Source organism: Manacus candei, unplaced genomic scaffold (assembly GCF_025592945.1).
Source record: "Manacus candei isolate 608988 ecotype Guabito, Panama unplaced genomic scaffold, ASM2559294v1 h1tg000013l, whole genome shotgun sequence".
Classification (NCBI taxonomy): Eukaryota; Metazoa; Chordata; class Aves; order Passeriformes; family Pipridae; genus Manacus; species Manacus candei.
In genome coordinates this window covers 1,207,521-1,225,573 of record NW_026138061.1, presented here as the reverse complement: position 1 = coordinate 1,225,573, position 18,053 = coordinate 1,207,521, and the positions used below count along the sequence as shown (strand labels likewise).

At 38.7% G+C, this 18,053-nt stretch overlaps 1 protein-coding gene across 1 annotated transcript; it reads right to left on the bottom strand.

The window, feature by feature from the left end:
• Nucleotides 1–606: 606 nt before the first annotated feature.
• On the bottom strand, nt 607–17,309 carry MED30 (mediator complex subunit 30). Its single transcript, XM_051778520.1, has 4 exons — nt 16,772–17,309; nt 15,737–15,895; nt 11,898–12,008; nt 607–853 (listed from the first exon to the last, which is right to left on the bottom strand). Exons 1-4 carry the CDS (start codon nt 16,943–16,945, stop codon nt 758–760), a joined length of 540 nt encoding a protein of 179 aa, XP_051634480.1. The 5' UTR covers nt 16,946–17,309; the 3' UTR covers nt 607–757.
• Nucleotides 17,310–18,053: the final 744 nt, after the last annotated feature.

Here is an 18,053-nt window from a genome sequence, read left to right as displayed (position 1 = left end):
GGGGTGGTCCTGTGCCAGGGCAGGAGTTGGACTTGATGATAACGATGAGTCCCTTCCAACTCAGCATATTCTATGATTCACCATACAATACCTAGAGCAGTACTCAAGAAATTACAACATGTAATTGCAAAAGAAGTTAAGGTAGTCTTCACTTAAAAAGACTTAATTATACCCATAAGGATATAATTTTTATGTAGTTTTTGAATTTTGCTCCGATTTATCTAATGTATCATATATCCAGTGATAGGACATGGAATAAGATGAACTTGTATGGTATAGCAGCCTGCAGTGTAAGTTCCCACAATGGAGAACACACGGAATTGCAGTATCTGATTGCTGATTTTGGCCCCGTAGCTTTCTGGACCAACTTTCCTGTCTTGCAACCCTTCCTATCTGTAGAGGCTGTTTGATGTATACAAACAGATTTTTAAAACTGTTAATTGTATTATAGAGAAAATCCAGAAACATTTCATTTATAAACCTCCTCATTTGCATAGCAATCCAAATTATTACTGTAGGTTACTGATGCTGTACAGCCTAAGGGAAACACTCAGGTAAAACCTGTAGGATGAATCTTCTATAAAAACAAACCCAACACCATTTAAGTTATTAGAAAAAACCCAACATTTTAATCTTGAAGACTTTTCAAACATTACTGCAATATGATTGTAGGAAAATATGTTTCTTCTTACAAGGAAGTTAAGCATATCCAATGAGATTTGTATCTTCTTCAAATACAAAGTTTGATTTTCCTTGTTCAATTCCTCATTGCCAACATGGCATTTATGTCCCAAATAAGATTCCGTAACTGATCCATGATCTGCTTCAGCTGCTGATTCTTCTGTTTCAGTTTCTGTGGAAAGAGTTCATTATCAGGTTTTTTTGTGATCAGTTCAATTAACACACTCAAAAATTCAACAAAAGTTACAGTGTTATGAAATGCTATATGAACCTTTTCCTCAGTTGTCTGTGAGCACTATTAGTGGGATAATACATCCCCTTAAAATCACATCCTAAAAATATAAGAAAGCCTCAAAAGTTAAGGACTACGGCTACAGGGTCAATGCTGTTCTCTTCACAGCATTCTTTTTATCAGAACACCTGACACCTTCAAAAGCTGGTGGTTTGTGGAGATCATTCCCCACTTTTCAAAGTCCAAAGGAGAGCATCGTAAGTAGGAAGAAACAACTCAGGGAACAGGTAAATTTATGTGAATATATGTTTTGTAACTTGGGTTTGCAGAAAAATGAGGGATTAACAGTAGAAGTTTGAACAAAGCACAAGGTATAGGTGAAGCAAATCAAGCTTTTGCAGCCCTTCTGCCTATGTAGGTCAACTGTGATGTGCTTAGAGTCCTGTCTTGAAAAAGGTTCTCCCAAGCATGCTGAATTCTTTAAATTTATGTATTTGTTTTTGCAAACTGCAGAAGCATGTGAAGGAAAAGAAGAACAGCAAACTTGCTTTTATTTGGTTGCATAACCAAAACTTAAAAATTATGTCTTTACAGAAGAAAGATCTGGGCATTAAGACATCACACAATTTCCTTAACCTTTCATGTTTCACAATAATACCCGTATTTATTATCTCATTTATTCATTCTCCTGCTCAAATCAAAGCTGTTGAGAACTAAGTTAGGTTGTTGTTAACAATACATAGCATGTCCTTCATTTAATTCTGATTTGACAAGATGTCAGCCTTCTCACATCAGAGATCAAACTACTTATTCATTAGGGAAGTCTGGAGTTCCAAGTAAAGTGAAAGAACAGGAAAGACTTGCTACCATCAAAAGAAAACAAAATGTTTCAGGTTTGACATAACTTTGTTATTGACACTACACAAATGGCAATACATTAAAAGGGCGACTCAGATCAGTAATACAACCAAAGCAACTGGAACAGTGATAAAATGAAGCAACAAAAGAAGCAATGTCCTGAAAACATTTTGATGCAGACAACACAACAATATTTTAAGATGCCCAGATGGTCAGTTGGGAAAGAAGTCCAGAGTAAAAAAGGAAGCCCATTAATTTCAGGCCTGTAAAAACAGTCTGAAGTAATATAGTAATTAGGCTTATATGGGGAACATAGTAAGGGAAATATTACTGAACACAGACTTTGGGGGACACATTTCCTGGAAGAAGAGACAACATGCAGTTCCAGACTCCTAGGCAGGATGTGAAAACAGAGGTAGGACAGTTCATGTGCAATAACACTGAATTTCTAATCAAGCATTTGACAGACTAAAAAGTGTTTTAAAAATAACTATGGGCATTTATCTAATGCTTCTTTCATCTCCATTTGCTGATCCAAGACTTCATAATATATAGCAGAGATCCAACTCCTAAAGACGAGAGAGAAAACTAAGAATCATGTAGTTACCACAGCACCCAAATGACAGAACTGCAAGTGTCTTCCTACAAAGGTCTTGATGCTTGAGAAAGCACAAGCGAGATGAGATAAACAAGCATGTTCATACCTGTGGCATTTTTAAACATGTTTCTATTTGCCATCCTCAACATTCAATCTTAAAGAAATCAGCGAACATTACATCAAAACTACTAGTTTAATGCAGGCTGATACTGAGGCCATGTCATTTCAAGATTTTTCAAAACCTTCATCAATAGGAATGAAGGGTGAACAGTCAGTTGGTTATTCAAGTCAGATAAGCAGACCGTGTTCTCTCTTCATCCATGTCTAATTGTATTGTTAAATACTGTTACTTAGGTAAGCTCACATGAACTTTATGCAAGTTTTGCCCAAAAGACTTATTCTGTAAGATTGTTTTCCTTTCCTGTGCAAGCATTATGACACTGTAAATTGCTTGATCTTTATTTGATATTAGACAAGGGAACCTTCAAACTGGATTTCATTTGTTTTCAAAGCATCTGTAAAGACAGGAAGTACAAAATTGTTTCTTTATTTATCTGAAGATAATTTTAGATCCTTGTCTTCAGTGAAGACCTATTTTTTTGGCTCTTCTACTTTTTCTAGAGACAGAAAAAAACATCCAAGATGAAGCACTATCCCTGGATTGCTAGGCTGGTGAAAGTATAATGAGAGGAGAAAATATCCACTTCAGAGAGCATGGTCTCCTAATTGAAATGCATAGAGTGATCTTTGTTACTGATCTTTGACAGGCAGTGGCTCACACCACAAAGTAATACATAATTAATATGTTCTACACCACTGGAAGTGCTGGCCTCTGTTTAAGATTTTGCTGAGCCAGTAAGAACACCTCAACCCAGGTCTAACCTTGGAAAGATAGGTGAAATGGCCTTCTTGGGAAATGGGCAAGTTCTGTAAGCAGCTTCTGCAGTAATGACAAATTTTTGTTTGAACAGATTGCTTGCAAGTTGTCTCCCACTCTTTCCTCCTTCTATTGAAATGACTTAGTTGAACTCTGGACTGCTTCTCAGGATTAACAGTTGTACGAAACAAGAAAAAGTACTTCATCCCACATATATGCTACAGCTTCTGACTTTATCTGTTTTAAGATAGCACAGGGAAACTATCTTATATGAGGCAGTTTATAATGATCTAAGAGACCTAAGTTCAAGTTACATCTGACAGGCAGGTTTTTGTTAGTCCCTTTCTGTCAGAAAAGGGATCTGACTGGAAGTTTATAATGAGTTTAAGAGACCTAAATTCAAGTTACATTTGACAGGTAGGTTTCTGTTAGTCCCTTTCTGGCAGGAAAGGGATGTGACTGTAAACCAATCCTAAGAGGTCTTCTTTGGTGATACTAATATTCGATGTGATTAACTACCCATTTTGATTGACCCTGCAAGCACTATGGCCAGCAGGGTGGAGTTGGCAAGGACTGCACCTTCCAGTATCCAACAATACCTCAGTAGGCATAGGTCAGGCAAGTCAGTCACAAAAACAGGTACTGAAGCACAAAACCCACATAAATGAAATTATGTGGGAGAACTGTAACATACATGCAGAAAATAGTTGTCTTTCAAGGAAAAGAAAATCTGCCATAACTTGTCACGTTTCATACAGATTTGGGTTCGGTAGGACACAGTAATTTCAACTTCAACTGAAATGAAATTTCTACTAAAACTAATTTTTGGTTCACTTTCATTTCATTTGAAATCAGTGCTGTCTAGACCAATTCACAGCTTACTGCATCAGAGATGCATCAGAACTTTCCTTCAACACTGTTCCCATCTCTCTCCTTATTTTAAGCTCATCTATCCTTCAAATTTTAAAACCAAAACATGAGTCATTATGCTGCACTCAAGCTATTTGTTAGAAGTCCCTTCTTCAGGCAAAGAAAATAGTGTAAACACTGTGGACAAGTAAGATCATATTCCAACTGGTGCCTGTAAAAACATCAACAGTATTTGCCTATATTGTACAGGCTCTTCTTCTGCTTAAGAAAAAAATAAACAAAGAGGGCTTTCCACCTTGAAAATCTTATATAAAAAACCATACCTCTGAATGCTGTGACAGTTATAGTTTTCACCTGCTCTGTTGAAGATCTACAACTGTATAGGCCAGAAGGACATCTCAGTGTAATAAAACATTAAATATTAGTAACAGTAGTACCTTTATTTGCATAAATCTTGGCAGAATTAAAAAATTATACTTACTTTGTTGATTATGACTCTACTACAGAGAACGGGCATCATGTTCTTTTCCATTAGTATAGAATCATGGAACAGTTTGGGTTAGAAGTGATGTTTAATGGTCATCTAGTCCAACCCCCCAGTGAGCATCTTCAACTAGACCAGGTTACTCAGAGACCAATCCAGCCTGACTGTGAATGTTTTTAGGGATGGGGCATCTACCTCCTCTCTGGACAAGTGTTTCATCACCCTCAGCATAAAAAATCCTTATATCTAATCTAAGTTGACTTTCTGTTAGTCTAAAGCCATTACCCTTGTCCTATTGCAACAGGCCCTGCTAAAAAGTGTTCCCACCTTTCTTGGGAAGCCTTTCAGGCCCCTTTAGGTACTGAAAGGCTGCTACAATATCTCTGTGGAGTCTTCTCCAGACTGAACAGCCCCAACTCTCTCTGCCTTTCCTCATGGGTGAGGTGCTCCATCCCTCTGATCATTTTTGTGGCTCTCCTCTGGACCTGCTCCAACCTGGTCCCTATCCTTCCTGTGCTGCAGACCCCAGAGCTGGACATAAAACTCACGTTACTCCTTCTGACCATTAAACTGCTGTAGGAAGTGATTGTTGAAAGCCTTATGAAGGTGACAGTGGCCTCCACGTTTCCATTTAAGTCAAAGCCAAGAAATTTCTACAGAAACACAATGTTTGTGATAGGAAAGTGAAATTTATACTGTCTCTTTTTAAAATGAGTCCTTTATATTGAAATCTCTGAAGTAAGGTCGAAAAACCTTCTCCTTTCTTTTTTCTTTTGGTTTTATAGTCAAAAGAATGACAATATTATATGCATATAGCTGGAAAAAAATATGATACAAAAAATGTCCTCAACACTTTGCTCAAACGCTCTTAAAGCTGCCAGATGATATTCTAACTTACGTCTGCTCAACTGATACCAAGGCCCACTTTTCATCATAATATCAATCTATGTATAATTTTTTTCCAAAGGGATAAAAATATTAATCACTAATACAGTAACTGCTGTGCAATTAAACATTAACACAGCTTTTCCTGATGTCACGCACAGACATAACTGTTCTACCCCTACCAGAAATAAGACTGGGTTTTCTGCCTTGCTCCTCACCTGATAGCTGAAGGGAAAACTGCTCCTTCTGCATGTGTAACTCTGTGTTCCTGAAACATGCAAAGGCACCACTGACAGCCTGTGCTCCACTGCATGCTCAGTACTTTTCACCTATTGACCCAGACGGGATTGCACGTATGCACTGTCAGGGAGGAAGAAGCACGTTCATTCAAGTAGATCGATGTTTGCTCCATACCAATTATTTATCATTCAACAATGAGGTCTGAGGTCTTATTTACTGAGTACCATCTAGACTATGTAGCTTGTAATGGAATTACCCATTCCCCAAGGTGCTTCTCCACCACAGTCCTCAGTGTTACATCCCCCTTCTTAACATGAAAATCACATAGATGTATGATCCTCAGTTACAGATGGACAACTAAGTGACATGAACACCAGAGATAAAACTGGAGTGCCTACTAATTTTGTCCAGAGACACTTCAGGTTCAAGTTCATAACTAAATTTCATATTTAAACAGCTTCCCACATATTCAAAGCTACCATGAACCACAAGGAGAAGGATGAACAACTGCCACTGATGTTTTGTGGCAGAGAAAAAAAAATCCAGTTTTCAGGAGCTGCCTTCAGTTAGTTACTCACTGCTCACAATAAATCCTTGCTTCTCATTCCCAAATTCCCTGCTTATTCAATACCCTCATACCAGTTACCCAATACACAAACCAGGATTTTTATAATCTTATTTACTACGATACTGATTCAATCTAAACACTGCCTCATCTGCAACAAAAGCAGAATAACTCAAGAACTCTTCCAGAAAAGTGGGCAGAGGGGAAGAGGAACCAAATGTGATAATGCAATAAAGGTTGTACAATATGCACCTATATGAGGACAAAAGGTGACAACTGGGATTGTTAAGACAGTTTTAAGCTCACTTTTTCCTAATTTTTTTCAACGTTGTTACCATGATATTATTTTGATATAGGATGTAATGTGAAAAACTTTGTATGCAACACTTTAGACAAAACTGAAAAGGAAGTATATCATCATCTGGCATAAAATGTATCTGAGTGCTGTGGGAGCTGTCTGATGATATTATAAGACCACTGTATGCAATCTTCTACTGGAGAGGGGAGGAGGCTCCTGATGAAGAAGGAAACATCTTTAGTCATCTGCAAGAAAGTCAAGGAGTGATATCCAGAAAACTACAGGCTGGTTAGCCTAACCCCTGACTCCAGAAAGACTATGCAGCAAACCCTTCTGGAAGTCATGTCCAGACATATGAATGATAAAGTCATGGTGACTGGAAACAGTCACCCTGGATTTACCAAAGATGTGCTGTGCCTGAAAAACATGACGTCCTTCTACTGAGTAGTGACTGGCTGTGTGGCAAGGGTAGAGCAGGGGCTTTTCTTTACTTTCATATTAGTCAGGCTTTTGACACAATCTCTCATAGTCTTGTAGCCAAATTGGAGAGGTGTGGTTTGGATAGGTGGATTACAAGATTGATGGAAATCTGTCAGGGCTATGGAATTCTAAATGCTGGGATCATCAGTATTAAGACCAAATGGTAGCTGGTCACTCTTGAAGTTTCTCAGGATTGATACTAAGGTGAGTATTCTTAATATCCTCATTAATGATTAATCCACACTTACTGACCTAATCACTGTATCAAATTTGTGGACAATGCCAAGTAGGGGAACGTGATAAATATACTCAGTGGTAGGATATCTGGTTCAGAGGGACCTACCTTGGGAACTTCAATTAAAGCAAAATCTTACATCTGCACACACAATAAACTCACACAACAGCACAGGCAGAGAGCTGACTGAATAGAAATCACATTTGCAGAAAAGGATCTGGGGTAATTTTGATACTTTTTGACAAGTTGAACATGAGTCAGCTGCAGATCTTTTTGCAACAATGAAGACTAACTGCATGCTGTGCTATATTAGAGAGAGTGCACCCATCAGGTCAAGTGAAATTATTATTCCCCTCTATTTGGTTCTGCAGAACAACTGTCCAATTTGGGGGTCAATATAAAGCACTAACATACTGAATAATGCCTAGTGGAAGGCCATCAAGATGATTAAAGCTGTATTTGTTCCGTCTCAAGAAGAGAAGGCCAAAAGGTATGATCACTGTCTTCAGCTACATACTGAAGATCATAGAAAAGACAAAGTTGGACTTTTCTTGAATGTACACAGTAAAAGGATGAGGGAAAGTGGATACATGAGTTATGAAAAAATTCCAATGTAACATTAGGAAAAATTTCACAGTGAAAGTCAACCCTTAAGAAGGGACCAGAAAAGGCAGAATTTCCATCCTTACAGATATTTGAAATGCTACTGGATATGAGTTGGAGCAACAGGATCTAACTTTGCTGGTTGACCCTGCTTTGAGCTGGAGGCTGAAGAAGATAACCTCCAGACCTCCCACCGAGTCTAAATTCCTCTGATTCTACCACTGCAGAGAGCCAGTTTGGGTACTCAAAACATGATGGAACTGTCTCCAGTGCAGCTTAATCTACTGAGAAGGTGTCCAAACAAAGAATTCTTCGCCTCTTGCCAAAGTATTCCTTGGTGCACGTTCGTATTTTGGGTGAAAAAGTACTCTACACATATAAAACAAAAGTACATGCAAATAGTGTGAAAGGTAGTTTAAATGGAATTTAGTTTTTCAGCATAGTTCAAAAGTAAAGTTTTCCGAAGAGAAAGACTAATTGCAAATTGATGTCATTTTAAGGACACTTCCCTAAACAACATCAACTGCAGTGCACAATGTTTATGTTATCAAAAAAAAGCCCAGAGCTAAACTCATAACAGCTTAACTTAAAAGTCTGTCATATAGATTGTCTTTTCCTCTCTTAGCAAGATCACTGTTAAACACTTAGCAAATGTTAATTAAGAATATCAGACACGACTGTTTTCTAAAGGGCACCTGGAATGTCCTAATGCTATTTCACATCATTTCATTTTCATCCAAATGTACTGAGACTACTAATTACGTCATAGTTTTCTTAAGTGCTTCATTTGAAACCAGATCTACAGCACTTAAGAAACCTAAGCTGTACTTGCTCCACACAGACTAAAGCATTCTCAGTTTCTGATTTGCTATTTTCTAAGTCCTGTCAAATGTACTACAAGACTACAGACCTAAGGTGAGCCTTAGGTGAAAATAATACTGACAATGCTATACTTAGAAGGTAAAAAATCTGTAGACTGAACATTAAACACTTGAAAAATATGAAGACAAGTGAGGAAATCTTGTTAACAGTTTCCACTTGTTGCAAATAGATTAATTTCAATGAAAACTGGGTCAAGACTTGTACTAGTAAACCAGTGCAAATGCTTAATCGACTCTGGAACAGTGAATTATTTATTCCAAAAGAGAGTCAACCACCCCAACGATTTACAAGCCCAGAAAGCAAATACGGTTAAAAAAGAATAAGCTACATTTTCGGGAACTGCAACAGAGAATTGTTTAGTACAAAAGGTAGAAGTAGCTCAGTGCTCAAGAAATGGTTGGTTTGTTTGTTTTGTAATAACGGTATATGTTTCTTCGTGCTGGCAAAACTCCCTTCTGGTATTAAGCTTAATGGGTTTTAACCTACATTTGCTAATTACTACTGAATTGCTAGGACAGAAATTCATTACCTTGTAAACTGATCTATATTTTAAATTAACAGACAAGCACTTCCACAGCCAAGGTGAGCGCATTAAACTTTCTGACCTAAAAATATAAGCCTAACACAGCAGAAAAATGTCACTACACAGTAAACCAATACCAAAAGCTCCTGCAGTATTTAGGATCACATCAACAGATTCTCCTGCCCCATGAATGAGAGGGTGAGTACAGGAAGTACCTGATGCTCCTCTTCTCCTCCACTGAGGATGCCCTGCCCAGACAACTGCAGCAGCAAAGCAGAGCTGCCATGTTTCAGGTCAGTGGTTCATGGAATGAGGGACATTTTTGTGTGAGATTATATGATCCACAAGATTTGTATGAGCTACTCCTAGCTGTGTCTAAGCTCTAAACTGAGGGGCAAGTAGTGCCTTTCACATACATCCAGAGCCACTAAAGAAATCAGACTGGCTGGGTTATCACAGGAAGAAGGGTAAAATTAAGCAACCCATGGCAGGTCTAAGAACTCAAATATCTCAATAGTGTCAAAATATTGGGAAATTGCAACAATGCTTTTTTTGGTACCAATGACAGCCAAGATTGAAAAAATGCTGCCTATCACAGCAGAAAGGATTAGGTGAGAACAGGACAACAGCTGAATGATGACAGTGGGTCAAGAATATAAAAAGTTTCCTCATCTGTAATGTTGGTTTCCCTATCACAGCATCTTCATCAACATTTTGCATCATGAAATTTTTCTAAAATAAATTAATCCAATTGAGTTGGATGTTACATACCATAGGGGAACTGAAAAGCTATCAGGAATGCCAGCTAAGAACCAGAGAGGGCTAGTTAAGCCCAGCAGCCAGTGTCAGAAATTAGATCAATTAATAATGATTCTAGTGATTTTTCTTTGCAAAAAGAAGAACCTATTTATTTCTAGTCATAAAACCCAAAGCATTTCCTATTCTGAAAAGTACTAAAATTCGAGCTTTGAAAGTGGTACTGGATGTGCTAATACAGCTGGAGGGAGACAAAAGAAAAAAATCAGTGCACTTCCAAAAAACAAGAAGTTTAACTTTCTTTTGCAGTAGTTAGTAAGTATTTGTCCACAGGAAGATTAGAGAAAGTTCAACTATCTTGTGAAGATTTACTATGGAAAATCTGGAAAACTAGGTCTGGCATTTAGGTGTAAATACAGGATTTCAGACCAGATTTAAGTGAAGGTTTTAATGCATTCTTAATCACCAGTTTGCGACCAGTGGTCCTGTAACACCATCAACCTTCTTAAGGTTCAGAACTCATCATAAAAATTTATGAAATTCTTTTCACAAGATCACACCAAGGAGGTTTAAAAACACATTAGGATGCAAGTACAACAACAAGGGCAAACCCACATCACAGAACTATTAAAACCACAGCAAATATGGACAGTTAAACTTATTAACACCTAAAGATTGCAAATAAATGTGCATAAATTCAGAGTACAACACTGCATACAATATAATATATAAAACTGTGCTATATCAGCACTTAGGAGAACGATTACAACAGGGAAGCTGACAACTGCTTTTCTCTAAATTCAAGTAGTCCCTATTTTTCTACATAAACGGGTTATGAAAAATTCAATACATCTCTGAGTGTTGAAGACAAATTAAAATACTGGAAATATTTTAAAAGTTAAAAATCCACCAATTATTCTCTAAATTAAACATTTCATCTATTTATTTCCTTTGTTCAGTTATTTTTGTAGATTATACTTCCTTTTTACTAAGTATTTACAGATATTACAGCCATAGAAATATTTAATTAATCCTATCTTTGTACTTTACAGATTGAAGAAACAATGTTCAAAACTGTGGTCTGGCAAAACTTCATATTTTAATCTCAATATTATATTTGCAGTTACTCTAGCATTATTTATTTTTAGATTTGAATCCATCTGTAATAATTGTCCCTAACTGCAGACTACCACTCAAACTGAAAATTTAACAGCATCTTTATAATTCATAGCACATTTTTTTTGAATGTGTTAAGGTTCAATAGATGTTCCTCTTAACAAAGGAACGATCTTCCTCAAATTGTCAAAACACAAAAGCCTTCACCAACTCATATAATTGTAACAATATTTACACATCTGGTGGTCAATATCCTTTTTTTTTTAAACTTGAGGTAAGTTTTGAAGAGAAATAAATTCAACAGGCACCTTACCTCAGTCTATAGTGCTGATATCTAGTGGGCTAAGCATAAACATAATACACTGTATTCAAAAGAATATATGTCGGTTTTAAAAGAGGTACAAGTAAAAACTGTCAGGGAACTCAAACTCTACAGCCAGAGTTAAAAAAAAAACCCAAAGAAACCCAAAACAAACAAAAAACCAAAGCAAACCAAACCCAACCAACCAAACAACAAAAAATAAAACAAAAAACTCCTCTCAAATTTGTTTCCTGAAAGGTAATTCTGAAATAGTTAAGTGCAAGAAGTAACTATCCCCAGGTTTGATGGTAGTCATCAGACATTCTGCATTTAGTAAAGCAATCTAGAAATTTAAGCTTTGTGACATCACAGTGCCATTTCCTATTTTATGCAAATTAATTTAACTTTCTTACCTTATTTACTTCCATAATTTCCCTTCTCTCTTCACTAGCAAAACGAAGCTGACTTGCAGCACCACGATCATCATGCTTAGAGCCATCTTCTTCAACATACGGAATAAGTTGCTGTGAAAACAAGAAATATTAGCTTTATTTAAAAAAAAAAGAAAAATTAAAAGAAGAAATTAAAAAAAAAGAAATGAAATGCAGGAGATACATAAGGTACTACCATTTTCTCCACAAGCTCAAACCGCTCAAACGAAAGTTGACACAAGCTCGTCACCTCAAACCCAAAGGCCTTGGAATGACCTCAGTTTGTTCTCCAGGAAAATGATGCGCTTCAAAAGGACACAATCCCACCTGTTACCATGCTTAGATCCAAGCAATTTCACAACTGCAGGCAAAACCCACACTTTGCATTTCAAGATGTGTATCATGGATAAATCTTGTATTCTTGAACTATGCAGATTGTGATTTTACATTTTACCATTCCGCACTATGAAACACCACAAACAAGAGCTTGTTTATTATAAGGTATTTTAGCAGAGGGGCAGGTACTGATCTCTTCACTCTCATGAACAGCAACAGGACTCGAGGAAACAGCATGAAGCTGAGTCAGGGGAAGTTTAGGTTGGATATCAGGAGAATGTTTTTCACCCAGAGGATGGTTGGGCACCAAACAGGCTCTCCAGGGAAGAGGTCACAAGCCTGCCTGAGTTCAAGAAACATTTGGACAATGCTCTCAGGTACATGGTGTGATTCTTGGGGTGTCCTGGGCAGGGCCAGGAGTTGGACTCAATGATCCTGATGGGTCATTGATTCTATGATTCTATGATTCTATATTCTATGATTCTATACTAACCATAATTATGACTGGTTTTACATAGCTACTTAGTTAATACTCCAGCTATGACTTGCTGTTTTAGTGAACCTCTGTTTGGCTGTTCTTAAGACCAGGCCTGTAGTTACCTAAAGGGAGTTTTTCCCTAAGTATTTCCCACTGTGATCTTCTCCGACACACAGAATCATAGTTTTGTTTAGGCTGGAAAAGACCATATTGTACTATCATTTCTGTACAAAGCCAAAAATCTTTGATGAAGTATCCCTAAATGAATACTACTGTATGCTTCCTTCCTAAAAAGAAAATAAATTAAAAAGAATCAGTAAATATAGCAGGTACAAAACAAATACATGCTTCTGTGTCAGAACACTTCCAAGCTACTAACAACTAATAAAAAAATAATAAGCTGTAGCATTTTATACATAGCATACATCCACAGTGTCCACAGTGCAACATTGTTTTTTCGTCCTGAACCAAGCAAAATTACATCCACATTCCCATACACACTACAGACAAATGAAAGACTAGTATTGATGAAAATTAGCAAGAAGACATTAGTTCAAAAGCCTGGGAGCAAGTTGCTCACCAAGTGCATATTAACTCGTTACTTAGGCTGGAGTGTAATAGTTCAAAGCATTCAGCATCCTCCTTCAGCATTTTGATACAAAACTTACTTTGATTTAACCCACTGAAAATTTAATTTCCTTCTATGTAAAAATTTCCATAGTCCATTCTTATTAAGCTTATGAAAATGAACAAAAACTACCACACTAAACTTTGTCATGAAAACGTAGTAAAGGTTAACCACTTACTACATTTGCAGACCATAAAAAAGAAGTAGAGTGGCTCCTAAATACTCTTGGAAGAAACTCCTCTCTCTGATGGAAAAATAAAGTAGCACTCAAACTAGAACACTTCCTTTGAAAACCTCCCGTCTTTTAGAAAAGGTATTAGAAAAAAACCAAACCCACTAAGAAAAGCCAAATTACACCTAACACACAAAAGCAGGAAATTTAAGCTAGATCTGCTTCACAATTATTTCATGCCTTGCTACATTGGTTAACAGAAATTTAGTCATACTTATTATATTGGTAGTACATATTAACAAAAAATGTGAAAACATTTATATCAATAATAACAGACTAAGGAATATTAGTAGGTACCGACTTCTCTTGACTGTGTAAAAAAAAAGAGCTTTGTAAATATTCTTCAAAGGTATGGTTAGAATGTCAGCCACAAAATAATATGATTGAGACTATTATTGAAATGCTGGAAGAAGAATTTAAGAAAACTGATCCAAGACGAATGGTGTGCCACTGTCATTCACCCTAACCAGTAAAAACATGAGACAGGCAGGCACTTCCTAACTTCAGAGCAGAAAAGACTACGCAGATTAAAAAGAAAGAATTCCAACTATTGATACAAAATTTTGCTGTGCCTAAGTTATCAGTCAGACATTGCATTAAAAAAGCTTACTCTACTCTATTGCACACAAGTCAACACACCACGGAAAAAGTTTTATTCTTTAAAACGGGAAAGTTATCCTACTCCCTTGCTTGCTGTCAGGTTTTTCTAAAACCCTTGGCAGTGACTGTTGACAGAAGTAGTAGTCTAGAAGTAGTAGTCTAGACTGGACTGTACAGAATGAATGAATGAACCTAATTTATTTATTCCTATTCATTGAAGAGATTCAAATACAAAATAAAATGCTTATATGGCTAAAATTCAACAGACAATCACAAGTCTGTTCATAAAGTTGCCTCTGAATCCAAAGGTCAGTATTTAAAGAACTTCACAGTTCTGGATAATTAGCACAGTAGTAACTTGAGTCATAACACAAAACAGGGTTTAAGAGTATTACTAAGAATTAGAAACAACTTAACTTATGAAGGAGAAAACAAAGTTTTGATTTTACTAGGAATAGCAGTTTTATTAGGAAAAACTTTAGCAAATCCTCCTTCCAGGAAGTCCAATGCTGTAACTGTTTCATCACCACTGCACAATTAGTTTTGGTTCATACTGCCCCAGCAGGTTAGGAGCAGCAGAATGAGGCAACTAAGGAGGCACAGATTCATGGTCAGAGAAAGAGAATAATGTTTATTAGTGAGAGAGCCAGGCTGACAGGTGAGAGCTTGAAGCAGGCTGTTCCCCACTTTTTTTTCCACTTCTTTTAAAAAATCTACCCTGATCCTTTCATTTTCCTAGGGGAAACAAATTGATGAAGGAAATAAGAAGCTTGAGGAAAAAGGCTAAAATTTTAAATCAAGTTTGATTTTACAGAATCCAAGAATGAATTAGGTTGGAAAAGACCTCTGAGATCTTGTCAACTAGACCATGGCACTAAGTGCCACATTCAGTCTTTCCTTAAACACCTCCAGAGACAGTGACTCTAACACCTCCTTGGGCAGCCCATTCCAGTGTTTAATAACCCTAATGTCAACCTAAGCCTCCCCTGGCACAGCTTGAGGCCATCTCCTCTTATCCTGTCACTTGTTGCCTGGGAGAAGAGGCTGACCCCTACTTTGCCACAACCTCCTTTCAGGGAGTTGTAGAGAATGAGAAGGTCCCTCCTGTGCCTCCCCTTCTCCAAGCTAAACAACTCCAGGTCCCTCAGTCACTCCTTGTCAGACTTGTGCTCCAGACTCTTCACCAGCTTTATTGCCCTTCTCTGGACATGCTCCAGCACCTCCATGTCCTTCCTCAATTGAGGGGCCCAGAACTGGACACAGCACTCGAGGTGTGGACTCACCAGTGCTGAGTACAGAGGGAAAATTTCAAATTGAGATTCAATTTCAAAATTGGATCCCTCCCAGTTGGCAAGAATTGAGGATGATAATCTGAAAGTTTCGCAGTTTTTCAATCAGCTTTAACTAATAAACAGAATTCAGTCCACTTAATATCCAGTCTCATTAAAACTTGTTATGAGTCTCCTGCAACTGAAGAGAATGGACGATATGCTATGCAGAGAGTGGTTATTCCGAGCTGTAATGTATATATGCATAAAGATACTTACTTCTATGGGAACAGGATCGAGCCCAGCACAGTTTTCATTGCACTTGTCATAGACTAATCTCAGTTTTCTGAAGAGTATTGATAACTGACGGAGATGTTCCTGCAGCTTTCCCAATCTGTCTTGATATGTTGCAGTATGATAAGTAACACCATTTGGTAACTTAAGGGAACCAAAACATTAAAAATATTAAAGCTTCTGTCCCACAAAATAACCAGACCAAAAGAAATCAGGTGGGGTTTTGTACATTTTAAAATCAGACAATCACATTATTCCCACAGAAATCACTGATTTTTTAATTTTCTTTACCAGTAAAATTCTGGATTTTATGTGCTCAATCACTGTTGTCAAACAACTTCATGTATTCTATACTTTGGTCATTGCCAATCCCTCTAAGTCTCTTCAGTGAGTGTCTTCACAATGGTTAAGTATGACATTGTTATGATCCAAGTATTACACTTTGAGAGTTTGTGTCTCAACCCCAGGACACAAAATTCAATAACACCAGAGTCATGAAAACAGAAAGAATGGGGGTTATTATTTATCTTCTACTTTCCACAGAGAGAAAACACAACAAATGTTTGTATGTTTTCTCAGTAAGTAGCCATAAATAAGGACTATGTCCATTTTTATAAGAAAAAAAAGAAGTTTTAGGTGGGAAATATTACCAAAAAAGATAAATGAAAATTCCTCTAAAATTACTCCCTGTATGTTAACATAAATAGAGAAACATAAGTGGCATATAAACAGACTTTGCTATTCATAAAGGAAAACACAGTTACAAAGTGTATTTAGAGTTTATCTATTGTGGGGGCAACAGCAATTCAGCATCTCTGAATATTCTACATGTTCACTTTATCTACAGGAGTAAACAAATACATTAAGAGTAGTATTCACTTCTCCAATCAATCCTCCCTTTTAAAACAGTTTGATGGAGTTATCTAAACGTCCTAAGCCGGCACCTCTGTCTGTATATACGGGCTGTCAGTGATAACAACACAGGAAGCAAGGGCCGTGAAAATAAAAAGCTATTTTCACCTGCATGTTCCTCAGTAACTGGAAGATCTCCATGGTTCGGAACACAATGTCCTGCACGGTCTCCTGGCCGATGCGGCAGAGGGAAGCCGTGTTCACCTCCCTGGCCGCCTGAGACTGAGTCCCCGAGAAAGCGCCCGGCGGCATCCCCGCCCCAGCCAGAGGGGGGGTCGACATCTCCCGGCCTTAACCAGTCCCACTAGGCCGAGCAGAAAGAGGAGGTTATGATGGAACGATCAAGTACTTGAGTCTATCCTAATAAACTTCTGAAGGACAGCTATCCCATTCCTTTTCCCCGCACGCGGCCCTATCCCAGACAGAACCGTCCAACTGACGAAGCCGGCTCAGCGCTGCACCCCCGGGGTCGGACCAACCCCTCGGCTGGGACACCGCTCCCTCACAGCCGCAGCGCTGCCGGGCGGTGGGACCGGGGATGCTCCTCACGCACCTCCGTCCCCTCAGCGCGGTCACTGCCCCGACCCCTCGCAAGCGGACACCCCCGGGCCGCGCACCGCGTCCCCTGCGGAGGCGCAGGCGGAAGCACTTCCCGGCGCCCGGTGCCGTCACAGCCGGCGGGGCGGGAGCGGCGGGCGGGGCCGGGCAGCCTGTCACGGCTGCTCGGTGCGGTCCCTGTGCCCGCCGGTCTCTTCAGTCGGGATCTGGGTCGTTTTCCTGGCTTCCTGAATCCAGTGAGGACTTGCGGGCTGGTCAGCATGTAGAGGTGTCGGCCCCGAGCCCTGCGCGCGATCTCTCGAGATTAAAAACTTTGGTCAGAATCCCCCAGCGTGTTCACACAAGTCCCACCGCCCCTGTGCTACATCATAGAATCATAGAACAGTTTGGCTTGGAGGTGACCTTAAAGATCATCTAGTTTCAAATGCCCATGCCCTGGGCAGGGACACCTCCCACTAGACTGGGTTGCTCAGAGCCCCCGCCTGACCTGGCCTAGAATACTTCCAGGGTTGGGGCATCAACAGGTTCTCTGAGCAACCTGTTCCAGTGCCTCACCACCCTCACAGCAAAGAGTTTCTTCCTAACATCTAATCCAAACCTACTGTCTTTCAGTTTGAAGCCATTCCCCTTTGTCCTATCACTACAGTTCCTGATGAAGAGTCCCTGTACATCTTCCTTGGAGGTGCCCTGCAGATACTGGAAGATTGCTATGAAGTCTCCACACAACCTTCTCCAGGCTGAACAGCCCCAGCTTTCTCAGCCTCTCTTCGTAGGGGAGGTGATCTGGTTCCAATCACGCTGATAAATGGCTGAAAATCTGTTTTGCAAGGTA

What these genes read in the sequence shown, in the direction of transcription:
- MED30 (XM_051778520.1), bottom strand. Translation starts at nt 16,945, where the DNA reads ATGTCGACCCCCCCTCTGGCTGGGGCGGGGATGCCGCCGGGCGCTTTC. An exon ending in AGTTACTGAGGAACATGCAG is followed by an intron (nt 15,896 to 16,771) that starts GTGAAAATAGCT and finishes GGTTCCCTTAAG; the next exon opens with TTACCAAATGGTGTTACTTA. An exon ending in TCGATCCTGTTCCCATAGAA is followed by an intron (nt 12,009 to 15,736) that starts GTAAGTATCTTT and finishes TTGTTTTCACAG; the next exon opens with CAACTTATTCCGTATGTTGA.